Source organism: Aulonocara sp. 'chitande type north' Nkhata Bay, linkage group LG19 (assembly GCF_057382095.1).
Source record: "Aulonocara sp. 'chitande type north' Nkhata Bay isolate Kocher_YH1m ecotype deep benthic linkage group LG19, A_spYH_male_GT1.1, whole genome shotgun sequence".
NCBI lineage: Eukaryota > Metazoa > Chordata > Actinopteri > Cichliformes > Cichlidae > Aulonocara > Aulonocara sp. 'chitande type north' Nkhata Bay.
The window spans coordinates 20,164,127-20,180,016 of record NC_141362.1 but is presented as its reverse complement, the minus strand read 5'-3'; the positions used below and the strand labels follow the sequence as shown (position 1 = coordinate 20,180,016).

General features: G+C 39.4%; 1 protein-coding gene across 9 annotated transcripts in view; it reads left to right on the top strand.

The window, feature by feature from the left end:
- The first annotated feature begins 873 nt into the window (after positions 1-873).
- The window catches only part of map4k5 (mitogen-activated protein kinase kinase kinase kinase 5), a 28,468-nt gene continuing 13,451 nt past the window's right edge, over positions 874-15,890 (top strand). For 5 of the 9 annotated variants that reach the window (XM_086275177.1, XM_086275176.1, XM_086275174.1 and 2 more), the window contains exons 1-15: positions 874-1,289; positions 1,612-1,842; positions 5,461-5,518; positions 9,575-9,665; positions 10,742-10,806; positions 10,926-10,981; positions 11,070-11,117; positions 12,116-12,158; positions 12,266-12,338; positions 12,605-12,736; positions 12,847-12,909; positions 13,031-13,112; positions 14,054-14,170; positions 14,947-15,031; positions 15,760-15,831. In XM_086275177.1, coding sequence (XP_086131303.1) covers positions 1,735-1,842; positions 5,461-5,518; positions 9,575-9,665; positions 10,742-10,806; positions 10,926-10,981; positions 11,070-11,117; positions 12,116-12,158; positions 12,266-12,338; positions 12,605-12,736; positions 12,847-12,909; positions 13,031-13,112; positions 14,054-14,170; positions 14,947-15,031; positions 15,760-15,831 — 1,093 coding nt within the window. In that variant the 5' untranslated portion in view covers positions 874-1,289; positions 1,612-1,734. The remainder of the gene's footprint in view (positions 1,290-1,611; positions 1,843-5,460; positions 5,519-9,574; positions 9,666-10,741; positions 10,807-10,925; positions 10,982-11,069; positions 11,118-12,115; positions 12,159-12,265; positions 12,339-12,604; positions 12,737-12,846; positions 12,910-13,030; positions 13,113-14,053; positions 14,171-14,946; positions 15,032-15,759; positions 15,832-15,890) is intronic. The other 4 variants (XM_086275182.1, XM_086275181.1, XM_086275180.1 and 1 more) reach the window with 1 other exon arrangement.

Below are 15,890 nucleotides of genomic sequence, written 5' to 3'. Positions count from 1 at the left end.
GCTTCTACCGGCAGGTGGCGGTAATTACACAGAGGTTGAAAGGTATGCCCCCTTCATGTGCGCTTTTGTAAAAATGTAAATTCCAAATGGGTAAAGCAGTAGTCAGTATGTTGTTAAAATACTACATTCAATAAATAAATAAATACAAATTCCCCTCTTTATTGAACTGTTACTATACGTTGAACTGAACTGTAACTTTATGAAAAGAAAACATCAACTCCTTAAAACAATTACCCATATCATATTCTAACACATGGATAAATATTATTGCCTTAAAATAAACCACTTTCATGTTGGGTAATAAAGGAAATTACAGATATCTGGTTTTAGACCTACTGATATCAGATAATTATTTCACTTAAATTGTATTTAAAAAAAAAAGAATAACCTAAAATATTACTATAATCATACATCAAAAAAATTCAGACCTTTTTCCACCAACCCTTTGAAAAATAAAGATATTCTCTTATTTAGAATATTTTTATTATTCCTGATTGTATTTTGTGGCATGAAATTATGCTTGTAAAGCATTTTCAAATACAGTAATACCTGCAAATGATAACTTTAAGGGGTCATAATTACATCTCAACAGAAATTTTATTCATCCAACTTTTTTTGAAAAGATATGCTGAGATACTAAACCATAACTACATCAAAAACGAGCCCATAAATCAAAATTTGGTTCGAATAGATAATAAAGAAAAGGTACTATTTTAAAAATGAGACGTCTAGATACATTTCATGTGCTTTGAATGCCCTTTATATTTTTATTTCTTTATTACAAATCGAATACTTTTGTTATATTATTAACGATGTAATAAATACGTGATTGTGGTTAGATTATTTTCCGTGATGCACTCGAATGCAGCAGCGTCCAATAACTGCGACTCCACAAAGATTAGTAACACACTGTTGCTTTTAAGGGAGCGTGTTATTTCAGTAAATCCAACAGTTTATTGTTTATGTAGTCTAACGTTAGTATTCTACCCATGAGCCCGAGGCTAATCTAAAACTGTCAGCCGAGGGAAATGACATGGCAACGGCAAAACTTAACGCTGGCTTGCGGGGATTTGAAGTCGACCCTGTCGCTTTTTCTCTGAAGGAGTGAACTGCAGCAGCAGCAGGACCAGCAAGCGAGTGAAGTTTACTACTGTTCCCTCGATAACAAAAGAGGGGGACCGCCTTTGTTTGTTTTTTTTTGGATAACTATTCGACGCCATCGCACAGTTAAAAGCCTGAAAACGATTCGGAGTTCAAGACATGCTCCCGCCGTGTTTGTGTTGTTGAAGGTATACACTGTTGAAGTTAAAGCCAGCCGAGAAGCTAACTTTAGCCAGTTAGCTAGCGTTAGCTGACCCGCCCGGATGCTAAGCCTCTCACCGGCTCTGGCTAATTGCTGGAATGACCACAACCTGCATGTTAATACCGTTATAATAGTCACTGCTTTTAAATGCTTGTCTCTTTATTACTTTTGAGGAGTAGTTGGCGGTAAATTTGTTAGTGCTTGCGTGACAGATGTCAAAGCTAAGCTCGTCCAGGGTTATTAATAGAGATTAATACTCGCTGTTTTTCTTTTGTGCACTTTTCCCCAAAAAACTTTCCACCTTTCAGGACATGGACAACAGGGACGGGCAGTCTGAGTAACACTGACTCAAAACCATTGTTGCATCAGATCATCGACACCACCGTTGGTCAGTCCAAATAAATGTAAAGGCATCTCTGGGTCAAGGTACCATGGATATCTTTACCCGACCAAGCAATGAAATCCAAAGGAGGAACCCTCAGCATGACTTTGAACTCATTCAGAGGGTTGGAAGTGGCACATATGGAGACGTGTATAAGGTACAGTGATGTTCCCACAGTCTATCATTAGAGCTAGAGATAACATAACCCACCACATCATGACTAATCAGGCTGTCGCTGTAATTTAAGCCAGAGTGGTGTTTGCTTTGTAAGCCATGATAACATGTGGCAAACACATTGACAGGAGCTTTTGAGTGAGAGCCAGGTTGTGCATCCATTCATGCGCCAAACATTGCATATGGTGGCGCTTACTGTTTTTTACTTTGTTATCTTATTTTATTGGTTGGATCAGTTTGTTACCTGTATTTTCCTGCTTGTGGAGGCAGTGTTGCTAAACCAGTTTGACTGTTGTGCTCAGGTCGTTGCTTGTATCTTCTTGTTAGTTTGCTCTACCACTTTTGGTGGAGACAATGCAACATACATCAGAAATACATTCACCACTTACTTCAATAGGTACACCTGTTTAGCTGCTTGCTAACTGAATATGTCATTAGAGAGTCACATGGGAGTAACTCAACAGATAGGCATGTGGACATGGTCAAGATGGCCTGCTGAAGTTCAATTTGAACATCAGAATGAGGAAGAAATAAAGGTGATTTAAGTGACTTTGAATGTGGTTGTTGGTGTCAGATGGATAGTCTGAGTATTTTTGAAACTCTTTATCTACTGGGATTTTCCACCACACTATCATTGGTTGGCTTTACAGATAATATCTGAAAAAGACAAAAAGTGCCCAGTGAGCAGCAGGGGAAAATGCCTTGTTGATCCCAGATATCAGAAGAGAATGGCCAAAATGCTTTAGGCTAATAGAAGGGCAAGAGTAACTCAAATAACCACTCGTTCAGCATACCTCGTTATACAAAAGCATGCAGAAGAGCATCTCTGAATGCATAACATGTCTAACCTTGAACCAGATGGGCTACACCAGCTTATGTTGTAAATTGCCCTTACTTAGTGTACAGTCTCTTATTTCTTATTTTTTATTTGCATTTTCCATCTGCCTGTCACTTTGCTGCTGGAAGACTACAGTTTCCCCCAGTCAGGGTCCATAAAGGATATTTCTATTCTATTCTATTGTTCTTTGAAATGCGGTGGAACAGGAGATTCACATCATGGATGTGCACGTGACAAATGTGCAGCAACTGTGTGATACTATCTGTTAATATGGGCCAAAGGAATGTTTTGACCACCTTGTTGAATCTGTGAAGATTTAAAGCAGTTCTGAAAGCGAAAGTGGCTCCAGGACAGTACAAGGACGTACCTAATAAAGTGGTCAGTTACAGTACATTGTGTGATGCATAACTTTTCAGAATAAGAGTTCAGCTGTCAAATTTGTGTTTAGTTTTTGGACATGGATATAGAAAGACTGTCAGCAATAACATATGATTATTTGGTTCCTTTTTCTCACTTGCATATGCGCTGTATTTATTTTGCAGCTTTTTGTGAGACAGTCTAGTTTCGTAAGTTTTTCTTTTTGGGGTTTTTCCCTTTTTTGTGGAAAAACTGGGCAAATAGTCTTGAGTCTACAGTCTTTTATTGCAGTTAAAACCAGAGGTCCAAAGTAAGAAAGAGTAGAGAGAGAGTAATTGACTGTTCGGGTGATTTGTTACCATGTTCTTCTTGAAAAATGGCAAAGCTTTACTTGTTCCAGCTGCACATTTATGAGGATTTGCTCCTTTTCTTTGTCAGATTGTTGTGAATCTCAAACATCTGGAGAATCCCCATAGAAAATCGAATGATTATATTAGTGCGTTGATGTATTTGTTTCAAGCCAATGCTGTTTTGCGTATGTGTTATTAATTTGCTGGGTATAGCCGACTAACTGCCAGATGTTTCCCACTGTTTGTCTGGCTGCGGCAAGGTGCGTTTTGCTGGAGAATTTTCTTGTTTATCCATCTGTCGCACACAAACAGACAAACCATCTGATGTAGACGTGATGGTTCAGCCGGGCTCACATGGCCTCCCTCCATACAAAGCCTTCCTGGCCAGCGAGCCAGCCCACCCTCCACCCCCAGACAGGCCACCGGTGGTATGCTGCGCCTGGTATTCTCCCGGAGCTCACAGGCTCAGAGCTGCAGTGAGTTGAAATATGATCAGGCCCCTGTCTAAACATGCGTTTCACTATGGGTGTGTTCTGCCCTTTGACAGAGAAAGCGCCTTTAGATTTGGGAAAAGTCCTCAGCATGGCATTCCTCACCTTTGAATGTTTACTACATGTGAATATATTGGTTTAACAATTTCATGGCATCTCTGTGGAGGTTATTTTGGTTTTCTTTAGTTGTAGAGTAATTCCCCAGGTTGTGAATCTTTTTCTGGTCAATTTCCTGTCATATAACACAATTAGAAAGGGAAAAACCAATCTTGGAAGGCCAGTAGATGAATGGAGTATCGATGGCTTTGAAAATATTTGCATCAAAGTTAAGTGTTGAGGGACAAAGAGGGAACTAAGGGATACTGTAAATAGTCAGTCACTTGTAGTAAAATCATTCTAGAAGCTAGTCTCACCACTCAGCAGCCATCTTAGTTACACATCCATTATTTGACCAGCTATTTTACAGCCTTATCTAAATTACTTATATTTTGATTGTCACAAGGGCATTAAAACTGCACTTATAGGCTCAACAATCAAATTTGACTTAAAAAAAAAATGCTAGAAAAGTTTTGTTTTCCCAAAATAATGGGGTACCTGGAGGTATTTTGAGTTGTGAAAAGTGCCAGGTCTTTCACACTTATGATGTTTACTCACTTTGTTCTATGTATATGTTCAGTTTGAAGGAATCAGCCTCACTGTAATTACCCTGAATTTGCGCAAACATGAGACCAGAGACGTGAGAGAGAGATGGAAAGAATCCTAATGGAAATGAGAAACAGTGTCACATGCTACATATTCTCTGCTTCATCTTGTATGTGGGTATTATAATGAAAACTCCCCCCTTTAGTGGCTTATTTCTTAGGTTGGTTACCTCTGCTTCAGGAAGTAACAAACAGAGGTTCAACACAAATACTAAACACACTTGAGTTTAAAGCAGAACAGTCACATGCTCTCGTAATATGTGCACAGTAGGAAAAAATTGTTCTGTTTTCTTAAATGTCTTTATGTTTGTGTGCACGCAGCTGCATTTTAAACAGTTTAAAGCTTTGTTTGGGTTGCTGTTTACATGTGTGAATCACCACCACATTCCACTACTGAAAGATGCCCAGGCTGCTGGGTTTTGTGGTTTATGGCTGATTTAGCCGCTCGTCCAGACATTTCACTCTCTCGGATTAGGCAGCATCCCGTCTTGACCTGGATTTGGACTTCAGTGAAACCTGCTGTAGCACAGGACTTTTACACATGATGGATGCTTTGTAAAATCTATGAAATACAAACATGCTTGTCGGCATTATGAAGTGATTCAGGGAAGAAACAAAAAATTAACTGAGGAATGACTAAAATATGCAGACATTCAGACATTTATTCATAAGTCACAGACGGTGTCCGGCCTTTCCCTGGTGGCTAATTTATAATGCTGGTTGGCCACAACTTCTTTTCTTTATTGACTTTTGTGTTCAAGTTTATTTGGTCTCTATAGTCAGTGTTTCAGTCAATACAGTTAACAGGCGGTGAGCAACCTACAGTTAAAGCCTCAGTTAAAATTGTGTTATTGTGTTTTTCAGGCTCGAAACATACAAACCGGAGAGCTTGCTGCTGTGAAGGTCATAAAGTTGGAACCAGGTAAGAGCTGTTACCTTTATTTCATTATCTCATCGCAGTGAAAAGAAAACACACAGCTTTTTAGCATTTTACAGAAAAAAACTCCCCTCAAATAACTGTAAAAAAAATTTTTTTTACTGCAACAAAACTGGACTTCTTACGTAAACTGAAGATTTTATATAATATTTATCAAGAAAAGGCAAATATCTAAACAGTGAAAAATAAATCTCATTTCCCAGCAGGAGTATGATGTGTGGTTTTGTGTACAAGGAACAGAAAGACTGGTTCCACTTTGGGGTTTATGCTGGTAATGACCTAGTGACAGAGTTAGCACGATCCAGATTAGTGGGATTACGGAGAGGGCTTTGTACCACCAGCGACCAGACAGAGCTCAGCTGATTAACAGCGAAGGAGGACATTCACTCCTGTTTATGCTTTTCTTTCATTCATCACATGTCTGGGTCAATGAAGAATCATAGGATCACTAATCAGTGTTTACATTTGTTCTTCTTGTCAAATGTTTAAATGTTTGATCCATGAACTTGATATATATTATTATTATTCTATATATTATTGTGCGGTAGTATGGATTCCTGCAGGACAGAGCATAAAAGTATGAATTTATCCTGACTTGGTGGCCTCGGCTTATGACAATGACTGAGATCAATGGTGCTAAATTTGTCTGATGGAGACCACAAGCTGAATATTTCAACTACAAATTTCAGAAAGCTGAAGCTGGTTGAGGGCCAAAACATGTCCCATCTTGTTATGTAATGCAGTTGAGCCGCAACGTATTTTCTTTGTTTGATTTTTTTTTCTGATGAAGGTTCTTGTTGATTAAGTTGAACGAAAGGCACTTTATAAAAACGTGCATCACATGTTTTGACTGCTCAAGATAGTTTGTTTTTTTTAATTGGCAGGCTGGTCGTAAACAGATGCAAAGAAACATTTCTCGTCTTTCTTGTCACGCTTAACCTGTTAAAAAAAAAAATTAGGAAAGTGAGCTGCATGCCAAAAGACAGACTTGGCGAGGGAGGAACGTTTCTTGTTTTTATGATGGACTGTGCAAAATGGTCGATATGACTTGTGCAGACTTGACAGGTTATATAGGAATGATCAGAAAATATCAGATGAAGTGAGAAGGTTGGACTGCAAAGGCTTTAAAGCAAAAATTGTTACAGGTTAACTCAATAGATTATCAAGATGATCTAAACCTGTGTTCAGAGTTCCTTTCCTTTCTTTTCTTTTCTTTTTTTTGACCCAGCTTTGGTCAAAGAAGGACTCCTTTCTTTACCTAATCTTTCGCAAGAGGCCCTCCTTTCTGTGCTCGAGGTAAACAGCTTTGGGTGGACCGTGCAATCAAACAGGTTTAACCAGGAGTGACGCCCGTAAGAAAATACGGGACAGAAAAAGAGTTAGGAGTGGTAAAACCTTCTGGCGGTGAGACTGTGGGGCTTTTGACTGCAGCATTAAAAGAAAAATAACCACTGAACCAAATTGGTGTGGGTTGTCACTGTGTGACCATTAATGACAAATGGAGAAGGACATTTCTTTTTCTTTTTTTGGTACAAACTCATAATCACTTCATCATTAGTCTGGTCGTCTTGTGACTCTGTAGTTTTTAAGTTCTGTGTGTTTGCAAAAACCTCCCAGCAGTTTCCACTAGAGATTCTCAGAACTATGTCACCAGACTTACCTTTTTTTTTATTTTACTTTCTTTTTTTTAAATTTCAACACATAAACAGTAACTTTTAATGTTTCCTAATCTTGTTTCTCATCTTTGGATGGTTCCAGTTAGCAGTCAGTTAAAATAAAGCCATCTTCTTCTACCGTCAGATATGTTTTTAAATTAAAAAAGGACTTTATTTCTGAGATTATCGGTAACAGGTTTCGACAAAAGTCCTACATACTGAAATGAAACTTGACACGATGAGAGGCATAGTGTATATTCAGAGCAGGGGGAAGCGCTCGATCTGGGAGGAAGTGGCTAAACTCTTAGGCCTCTGCTCACCAAGAAGAGAAGATTGTGGGGTGACTTGTTATGTATTTTGTTTTCTGTACTAAGCTCACTCACTAAAATTTCTCCTGCTCAAATTTTTGTGGCTCTTCAAACCCTTTGCTGTCAGTCAACAGATATATTTAAGATTGTTTGTGATCCACACTAGTTCTCCCTGTACACATGTGGTATGACATAGTTATAACCCTGTTCGCCAAGGTGAGGCTTCATGTAGGATTCCATGAAAAAAATTGGAGCTTTGCGTCAAAGCTGTCAAGCAGTTGCTTTCACAAGGTCCGGTGAGTGTGAGGCATTACTCATATTCTTATTATAGCCTCTTATCTATAGGACATTTAACAAATGGAGTGGAGGGAGTCAAGCAGAATTACGCCAATGCTCCACTTCCTCCTGTTGAGGCGTCTCTTGACCATATTGAGCACCGAGTAATTCAATCGTCATCATTGCACATGTTGAATGTGTAACAAAAAGTACAGAAGTAAAAACTATGGCAGTGTGTTGAGTAAATGGAAAAAGAAACTTTACCAAGTAGATTTAATTGTGAATCTGATTAAAGCTTTTTAAAGGCAGATTAACAGGAATATCCCAGCGTGCGTGTAAAAAGCAGTTGGAGGTGTATTCGACTTTTGCAATACGTCTTCCTTCTGGTAAACTTTTCTTTGACATTTCAGCTATGTAAAAGCTGTAAGCAGAATGTCTGACATGCCACCTTGGTGACTGAATGAGTTTTCGGGAAAAAAGTCTCCTTCTGTGTCACTTAAAATAATGTGACGCACGGAAATGTGTGCTTTCTGCTATACTGAGTTATATGTAGGAAAATCAAAGGCATATAGATAGTGTTTGGTTTATTTTAAGACACGACTCGTGTATTGTTTAAATAGTTTGACTCGTGTTTGCATTCCAGGCACGTGAAAAAGCCTAAACTGTCCCAGACACACTGAAAACAGGTTGGCTGTACGCAAGTTGCCTAGTTGCTTGCAAAGTGTTTGTGCACAATAACGAGCCGCTGTGCTTCAGGAAGTTTTTCTGCTGATCATGCTTTCTTTCTGAGTATAACTAGCCCTGTATCAGAAAAGCTGACCCCAAACCACCTGGTTTGGTGTCTGAAGCACAGTATTGTTGTGTAATGCAGCTCAGTTTAATTTACTCTGATGATTGTATAACAGAAGCAAAAAAAGAGGTCTGTTCACATACCACCTCAGTTACAAGAATTCACAGGTTTGACCACAGCCTGGAAAGGAAATAAGTTTGTTTTCAGTAATTTCCTGTCACTACCAATGATGTGCAACCTACTATTTATTTAAGCAGAGAGTATATTTATGTGTGAATCAAAGAAAGTGGATTTTGTTCATCTGCACGTAGCGTTTCACTGGGAGAAAAGCTTCATCAGTTTGAGTACTTCTTCATTTCCTAACCTGGATGATTGATCGCGGAACCAAAGACATTTATATATGAACTTAAGCTTAAAGCATTGCCTGTGATGACAGTCACAGAGTGTAGTTGATCTTAACCAGCTGTTAATGTATTCCAGGGCTGTCTTTCTATGCTCAACTGGGACAGCTGAGCTTACATATTTTTGTCTTTTTGCTTCCTACTGGTTAAATGTGGTGGTGATCTTTGCTGAGCTGGAATGCTGCTTTGATAATGACCTATACCACATAAACTTTAAAACCTCTCATGTCATTGAGTGTTCTGTATCCTGCTGTATTTACACAGGGATAAAATATGGTGAAACCTTGGCAAACATGGGAAGACTTTTTGTTTACTGAACTGAAAAGATAACAAAGAGAAGATTTAGGGTTGTTTTTTTGCCTTTTTAAAGCCTAAAGTTTAAGGAAGATGCAAGCATTGTCACACGCTGGATGCTTGTGTGGTCGTTTGTGTCAACAGACTTTAGTGCCCAAAAAACATACTACCTCTGAGGGTTTTTACATGATCTTTTAAACTAAATGGTTTTTATTTTAAGACTGCAGTAATTTTTCATTTTAAAACAAAGCAGGGCAGAAAATGAAATAAACACTTTTTTTGGTCCGTGTGTCTGTGATTTCTCTCTCTGTTTCCAGGGGATGACTTTTCCATCATACAGCAGGAAATCTTCATGGTGAAGGAATGCAAGCACCACAATATTGTGGCCTACTTTGGGAGCTACCTCTGGTAAGAGCCAGCACAAAATGCTCCTGCGTAGTCATTTTACCCTCACAGTTTGTTTTCTTTTTTTCCTCACTCTCACAGCCAGTCGAGTGCATAACATTTGTGGAATTCATATGTAACTGTCAAAAGGATTTAACAAGCCACTGCCTGAAACTCACATGATGTATTTAATTACTTAGTAAACCTGTGTGTGTGAAAGTATGACTCAGACTCTTCAACTGGGCAGACGGGTGCTGACTAGGCCCTTCGGTGCCAGGATGCTATTCTTCTGTTTTAATGAAGTCCATGATTTGTGGCTGGTATTTCAGAGGAAGTTGGCCCGGTTCCGCCCACATCTTCCTTAGACTTCCAGCAGGTTTAAATGGAATAAAAGCCTCTGAACTATTTTATTTGGCTATTCGTGCAGAGAGCTGTATGTCTTATCTCAGCAGGCATGTCTTATGTGGCGTTGCCACACAGAGCTCAACTGGATACAGTAAAGCGTTAATGAGCAATGAACTGTGCATTAATTATTATAAAACTACCTTAATTTAATCAAAGGAACCCCTGTTTATCTGGGGAAATTTTAAGTTTCCTGTTGACCCCTTTAGTTACCTGAAATGGTTTCCATGACCACCTAAATGTTGAGTGAAACAAGGTGGCAGTGAGCAACCCCTCTACTGGTTCACGTGTCGTTTTTATTAGGACTGCAACCATTCTCTAAATTATAAGGCCTTGTTACTGTTTTTGGTCTGTTTTTATATGTTTTTTAGGGTGTAGCGTGTGAACAACAAAGCTGAGAGAAAACTTCTCACCACAGCAGCGATCGCTTGTTGTATTTTCAGCACACGCTTTACCTGAAGGCTTTTTAGATGTTCAGCTTTCATGTGAAACAGGAAGAAACTTTCTATGGAGGATTCATTTCCAGTTTCAGAACTCTTACACCTCTTATTCTTAGTTGTTTTTTTTATCAGGGAGCAATTTTATTTTATTTTTTCTAAAACAAGCTTCGCAGCTTCTCAAAATGTTTGTTTGCTCTGGTGTATTTTGTGACTGCATAAGTGGTTAAAATGTTCTTAATTCTGCTTTTTTTTTTCTAGTCGAGAGAAACTTTGGATATGCATGGAGTACTGCGGGGGAGGATCTCTGCAGGACATCTATCATGGTGAGCTTTAGTTTTATTCATACATGGCAAGGTGCAGACATGAACTACGTTTTATTGCTATGCACCTTGTGCCATCTCTGTCTTCAGCCCTACTAACATTGAATGAATGTGTGTAATAGTGACTGGACCTCTGTCAGAGCTTCAAATAGCATACGTCTGCAGAGAGACCTTACAGGTAATTTACTTGGAATATTTTGAGGAAACGTTACAGAGTTTGTGGTTTCAAATGTGGTCATTACGTAATGCTGTGCCTTCCTTTACAGGGTTTGGGATATCTCCACATTAAGGGGAAGATGCACCGCGATATCAAGGTACAATTGGTTTTTATTTCATTTTCTTTGAATGTGAATTTTGTCTCCTTATCGTGGCTGTTGTAATACATCACATACAAACACCGACCGTCTGATGATACTTTAAGCAGTAAATTTCAGAACATCTCAAGAAAAAGCAGCAGCACAAGTAGCAGTTTCAGTACTATTAATGTCAGCATGAATGCATTGGTGGCCCTCAAAATGGGGCAGAGGTCGGACATGGCAGCATAGGTGTAAAACCAAAGTCACAGGAAAAGCATAACTGGGTGTGCTTGCTCGGAAGCATGTGACTGATGCTACTTTTGCACTTTTGAGCTGAAGTTAACTTTGCTCGATGCATGCACTAAAGCCTGGAACTTCGCTCTCATGTGTTATCATAAAGGTCAGGGCTGGATCTATTATCTTTTTCAGCTCTATGCAGCAAGCACTTCCTGTTTCCTCTACTCTCACCGCAGGATGCCACCAGAGACACCGTCAGTCACAGCCAGCAGAAACAATATTAGTGAAACTATTAAAGGCTGTGATACTACTCCAAGTTTACGAGACGCCAGGATAGTAACATGCCGGGTGTTGCTGAGAAATCTTTACACATATAAAGCTGTTATTGTGGTTATTTCTGGCCCTGTATTTATCTTTTTAGACTCTGCTTGAGCGACTTTACGTCATTAACATTATAAGATGATCCTTATCTGCTTTGATATAGCTCTTCAGTTCAATCTCTGAAACACTCTTTAAGCCAACTTTTTCTGATTGGCTCCCCCTCGCAAACAGAAGGTTTGAGGAGCAGGTGGGCGGAGCTCCTGTGCTCACAGCAGTACAGTGTGTGCCTGAAGTGATCATATTGAGATCCATAATAGATACAACTGTTTGAATCTAATGTACATTTTTGAAACGTTGTTTTACATGAGAATCAAGCTTCATTCTAATGTTAATAAATTCTTGTTGTATGTTTTTTAAATGGATTTTCTCAGCATAAATCAAATGTTTACTCTTTACAGGGTGCCAACATACTGCTGACAGACAACGGAGACGTGAAGTTGGGTAAGTTCCTCTTCAGCATCTTTATTTCATGAGAACCTGAACTCCTGAACAGCCTTTAGCTGTATGTGCATTACATAATCTGTAAAGCCCTGTTATCCTTCTTACAGCTGACTTTGGAGTTGCAGCCAAAATAACAGCCACCATTGCCAAAAGAAAGTCCTTTATCGGAACACCTTATTGGTGAGTGTGTCATCTGTGTAAAACAGGCCTCTAGGCCCTTGACAGCTTTTGTTAGTTTGGTTAAAGAGCGCTGGTGAAAGACTCTAAGCCTTTTCAGCTCCATCCTAGAATATTTTTCACCATTTTCTAGATGAAAGTTCAATGTCACACGCTATAGATGTGTAGACCCTGGTACATTCAGGCCTCTGCTCTTTCACTAAAGCTGACTTCTGCTTTTTATTCTAACAAATGAGCCACTGCTAAATCTCTGTCCTCACTTTCTTTAGGATGGCTCCTGAAGTAGCTGCAGTGGAGAAGAACGGGGGCTACAACCAGCTGTGTGACGTCTGGGCTGTTGGCATCACAGCCATAGAGTTGGCTGAGCTCCAGCCTCCGATGTTTGACTTGCATCCAATGAGGTATGTTTTACTTCCTCCCCATAAATGATCAGTTAGAGCTCCCTTACATAATATATTAATACATTTTCCTCCTTGGCGTCATTAAATCCTCATTCCTTTATCTGCTGTAGGGCCTTGTTTTTGATGTCGAAGAGTAGCTTCCAGCCTCCGAAGCTAAAAGATAAGAGCAAATGGTGAGTGTTCCAAAGTAATCACAATGCTATTGTTGGATTGCGATATAATTTATACCTTTATACCTTGCTCTTAGATAATATGAATAATCGTTGTTTTAAACAAACTTATCTTATCCAACAGGTCTCCTGCCTTCCATAACTTTGTGAAAGTGTGTTTAACAAAGAGCCCAAAGAAGCGGCCCACTGCAGAAAAAATTCTAGGGGTAATAAATATTACTCTGTTTTCCATGCGTGGTTGAAATGTTCAAAATAAAAAAAATATAGTGCAGTATGAGCGCTGATGTTTAAAAAATGTGAATGTTTTCGGAGAGTCTGTTGTTTTTTGCAGTGTCTTCTTCGTCTTCTTTTTTTCTTTTGCTTGTTGGCCTATGTTCCTTTGCAAATCTAAAACACCTGACAAACAAATAGAAGTTGTCATTCTGTCCAAATTCAGCAGAGCCTTATGAACCCCAGCTGGCCTCCTCAGCTTCTGTGTGGTTTGGCTGACGTTCTCAGTGTTTGGCTTGCCGTCAGACTCTGGCCTTGAACTGTTTTCAGTGTTTCGTATTTATTAAAGCTTATCTTAGTTTCAGCTCTTTAGGATGGGAGCCAGAGTTCAGTTAGCACCTGTTTCTAATTTTTAGGTATACAAGCACAGTGTATTCTCGTCTCATTAGTACAGCATGTATCTCTGAGGATAGTTGCATCCCAGAAGTCCTGGAATGTGATGATTTATCCTTATAGCTAGGAGTTGGTGATCTGTAACAAGCTTTTGGGGTAGAACACTACCTACAATCTGCAATCTGAAAAGAAAGTACACCCTCTTTAAATACAAAAGTTTTATGCATCAGGACATAATAAAAGAAATGGGGTTCTTTGCATGTCTTAAAATTAGGTAAATACAACCTCAGATGATGTCATTATTTAACAACTCGGGTAGTATTTCCCTAAATTTAAGACCTGATAAGGTCATGATTTGTAAAAAATCTTTGAACTGACAGAGAGTGTGCTTTCCTTTTCATCCACCCCCACATGAATCTAAATTCTTTGCTTCTATACCTTTATGACTCTTATGTGTCAAATTAGTGTCAGGTGTCTAACACAAACAGCTGTTTTCCTGTTATGATCCTGGTAAAGATCTCTAACTCTTTAGTGTTTCTCCCAGCATGTGTTTATGGCTCAGACGGGTTTGACGAGGAGACTTGCCACAGAGCTTATTGATAAGATGAACAACCCGGACAACCACCAGAATTTTGGAGAAATGGATGAGGATGACCTTGAGGTAATAACTGACTCCAAATCATATATAGAAATGTGTGTTGTTAGGAGATTGTCTAAGAAAATCAAAGCCAACCCAGTCAACAAGCTAGTAATCAGAAATATAAACACACAACTTTTATTTATACCCTGAAAATATTAAACCTGTAATGCAGTTCTTGGTACATGTTTGTTTGAACATGTTTGAACTTGTTGCAAATAACTGATTTAAAGAAGTACGTTAAACTATCACTTGCTGTTTGAGCTACACGACAGATTCTTATCAGTGAATGTAAATATTAGAATGTGTGACATGTTTTCAGCGGTGAACTATAACCAGCGAGCTTCTTTCAGGTCTTTCATGTTCCCCTAAAACTTCCCTTCCCCCTCTTCCTGATTCTCTCCAATGACATTATTATTCCGACTGGATTCAACATCACATCTATGTGGCAGCCAAAGAGGTGGTACCAGCGCTTTTTAAAGGACCATTGTGCTTTTCTCCCACTGACAGCAGTAGCACTGTCTTGGCCACGATGAGTGAAAAAACTCTAAAGGCTATTGACTGCAAGCAATAGAGCTTGTTGCAAACAAACAGCCACTGGGATGCATAATAATGTGATCATGCTCCAGAAAAGCTGGTCTCAGCTCAGCTTTGGCTAACCGTAACTCAAATTTTGTAGATAATCTAAAAAGATAATGCGATAACTAATAATTACACACTGAATATTATATAAGCTGCTAACATTTTACTGTCTTCTGAAGTGCTGCTCCCTCAATAAAAATTCTGTCTTTCACCATCAGTTTCAGGGAAACAGCGAAGTCAGACACACCATCCGCTCCACCAACAAGCATGCCAGAGCTGAGAGGACGCGCTCAGAGATCGACTGTAAGTGAACATCAAAGCTAAATGGATCATTAAGGCCAGCCCCTCTCCGCAATCGCTCGCTGTGCTTCTGTCCTGTCGTTGGTTTGCGTGTTAGCTGTTGTGAGTGGTTAGGTCGATCTAGGTCTGGTGGCATCACCAAGGGTCATTCCTTTAATCCTTCAGCAGAGGCTGGCACCTTTCCAGGCCACAGCATGTTTTGGCGTGTCTAAAAAAAAAAGTCTGTGGATTCATGGAAGAGAAAGTAAAGTCGCTTGTGCTATTTTTACATGTTAAGTGTTGTCTCATCTGTTGCTCAAGGAATCCTGCAAAATAGCTTGTCTGAAGGGTCTCTGAGTTTTCCTAAAAATCTCAAGTTTTTAGCCAGAATTTGTTTTCAAGAATTTGGCGATGGGTCCAGTTGTCACAGTTCTACATCTTGTCCCCTGCCCCTTCAGGGAAGCTGTGTTTTTTTTTTTTTTGGTTTTTTTTTGTGTCGCCGTTAGTTGTGATAGATAAAGCCGAATGCAGTGTTGTGCCTGTTGTGTCAGTAGTTTGTGGCCATTTCTTCATTTCATCATTTTAGAATGACCTAACAGCTGCCTGGCGTTGAGATAGGTGTGGTATTTATACCATGCTGCATTGTGTTTTGTGCTCGTCTGTGCTGTGATCGCTTGTATCAGATGTACTTCTTGTCTGGTTTCTTTTATCTAAATTTCTCACTGTTATATGACCTTCCCTCCACCATGAAGCAAACAATGGAACAGACCAAAGAGAGCCACCCTCAAGTCCTAGCTTCACTGAGGGACACAGGGTGGATGCAGGTCAGTGTGAGAGTAGTGAGACAGTGTGTGTTTGTCTAATTCCAACCCTCACCCCTAAG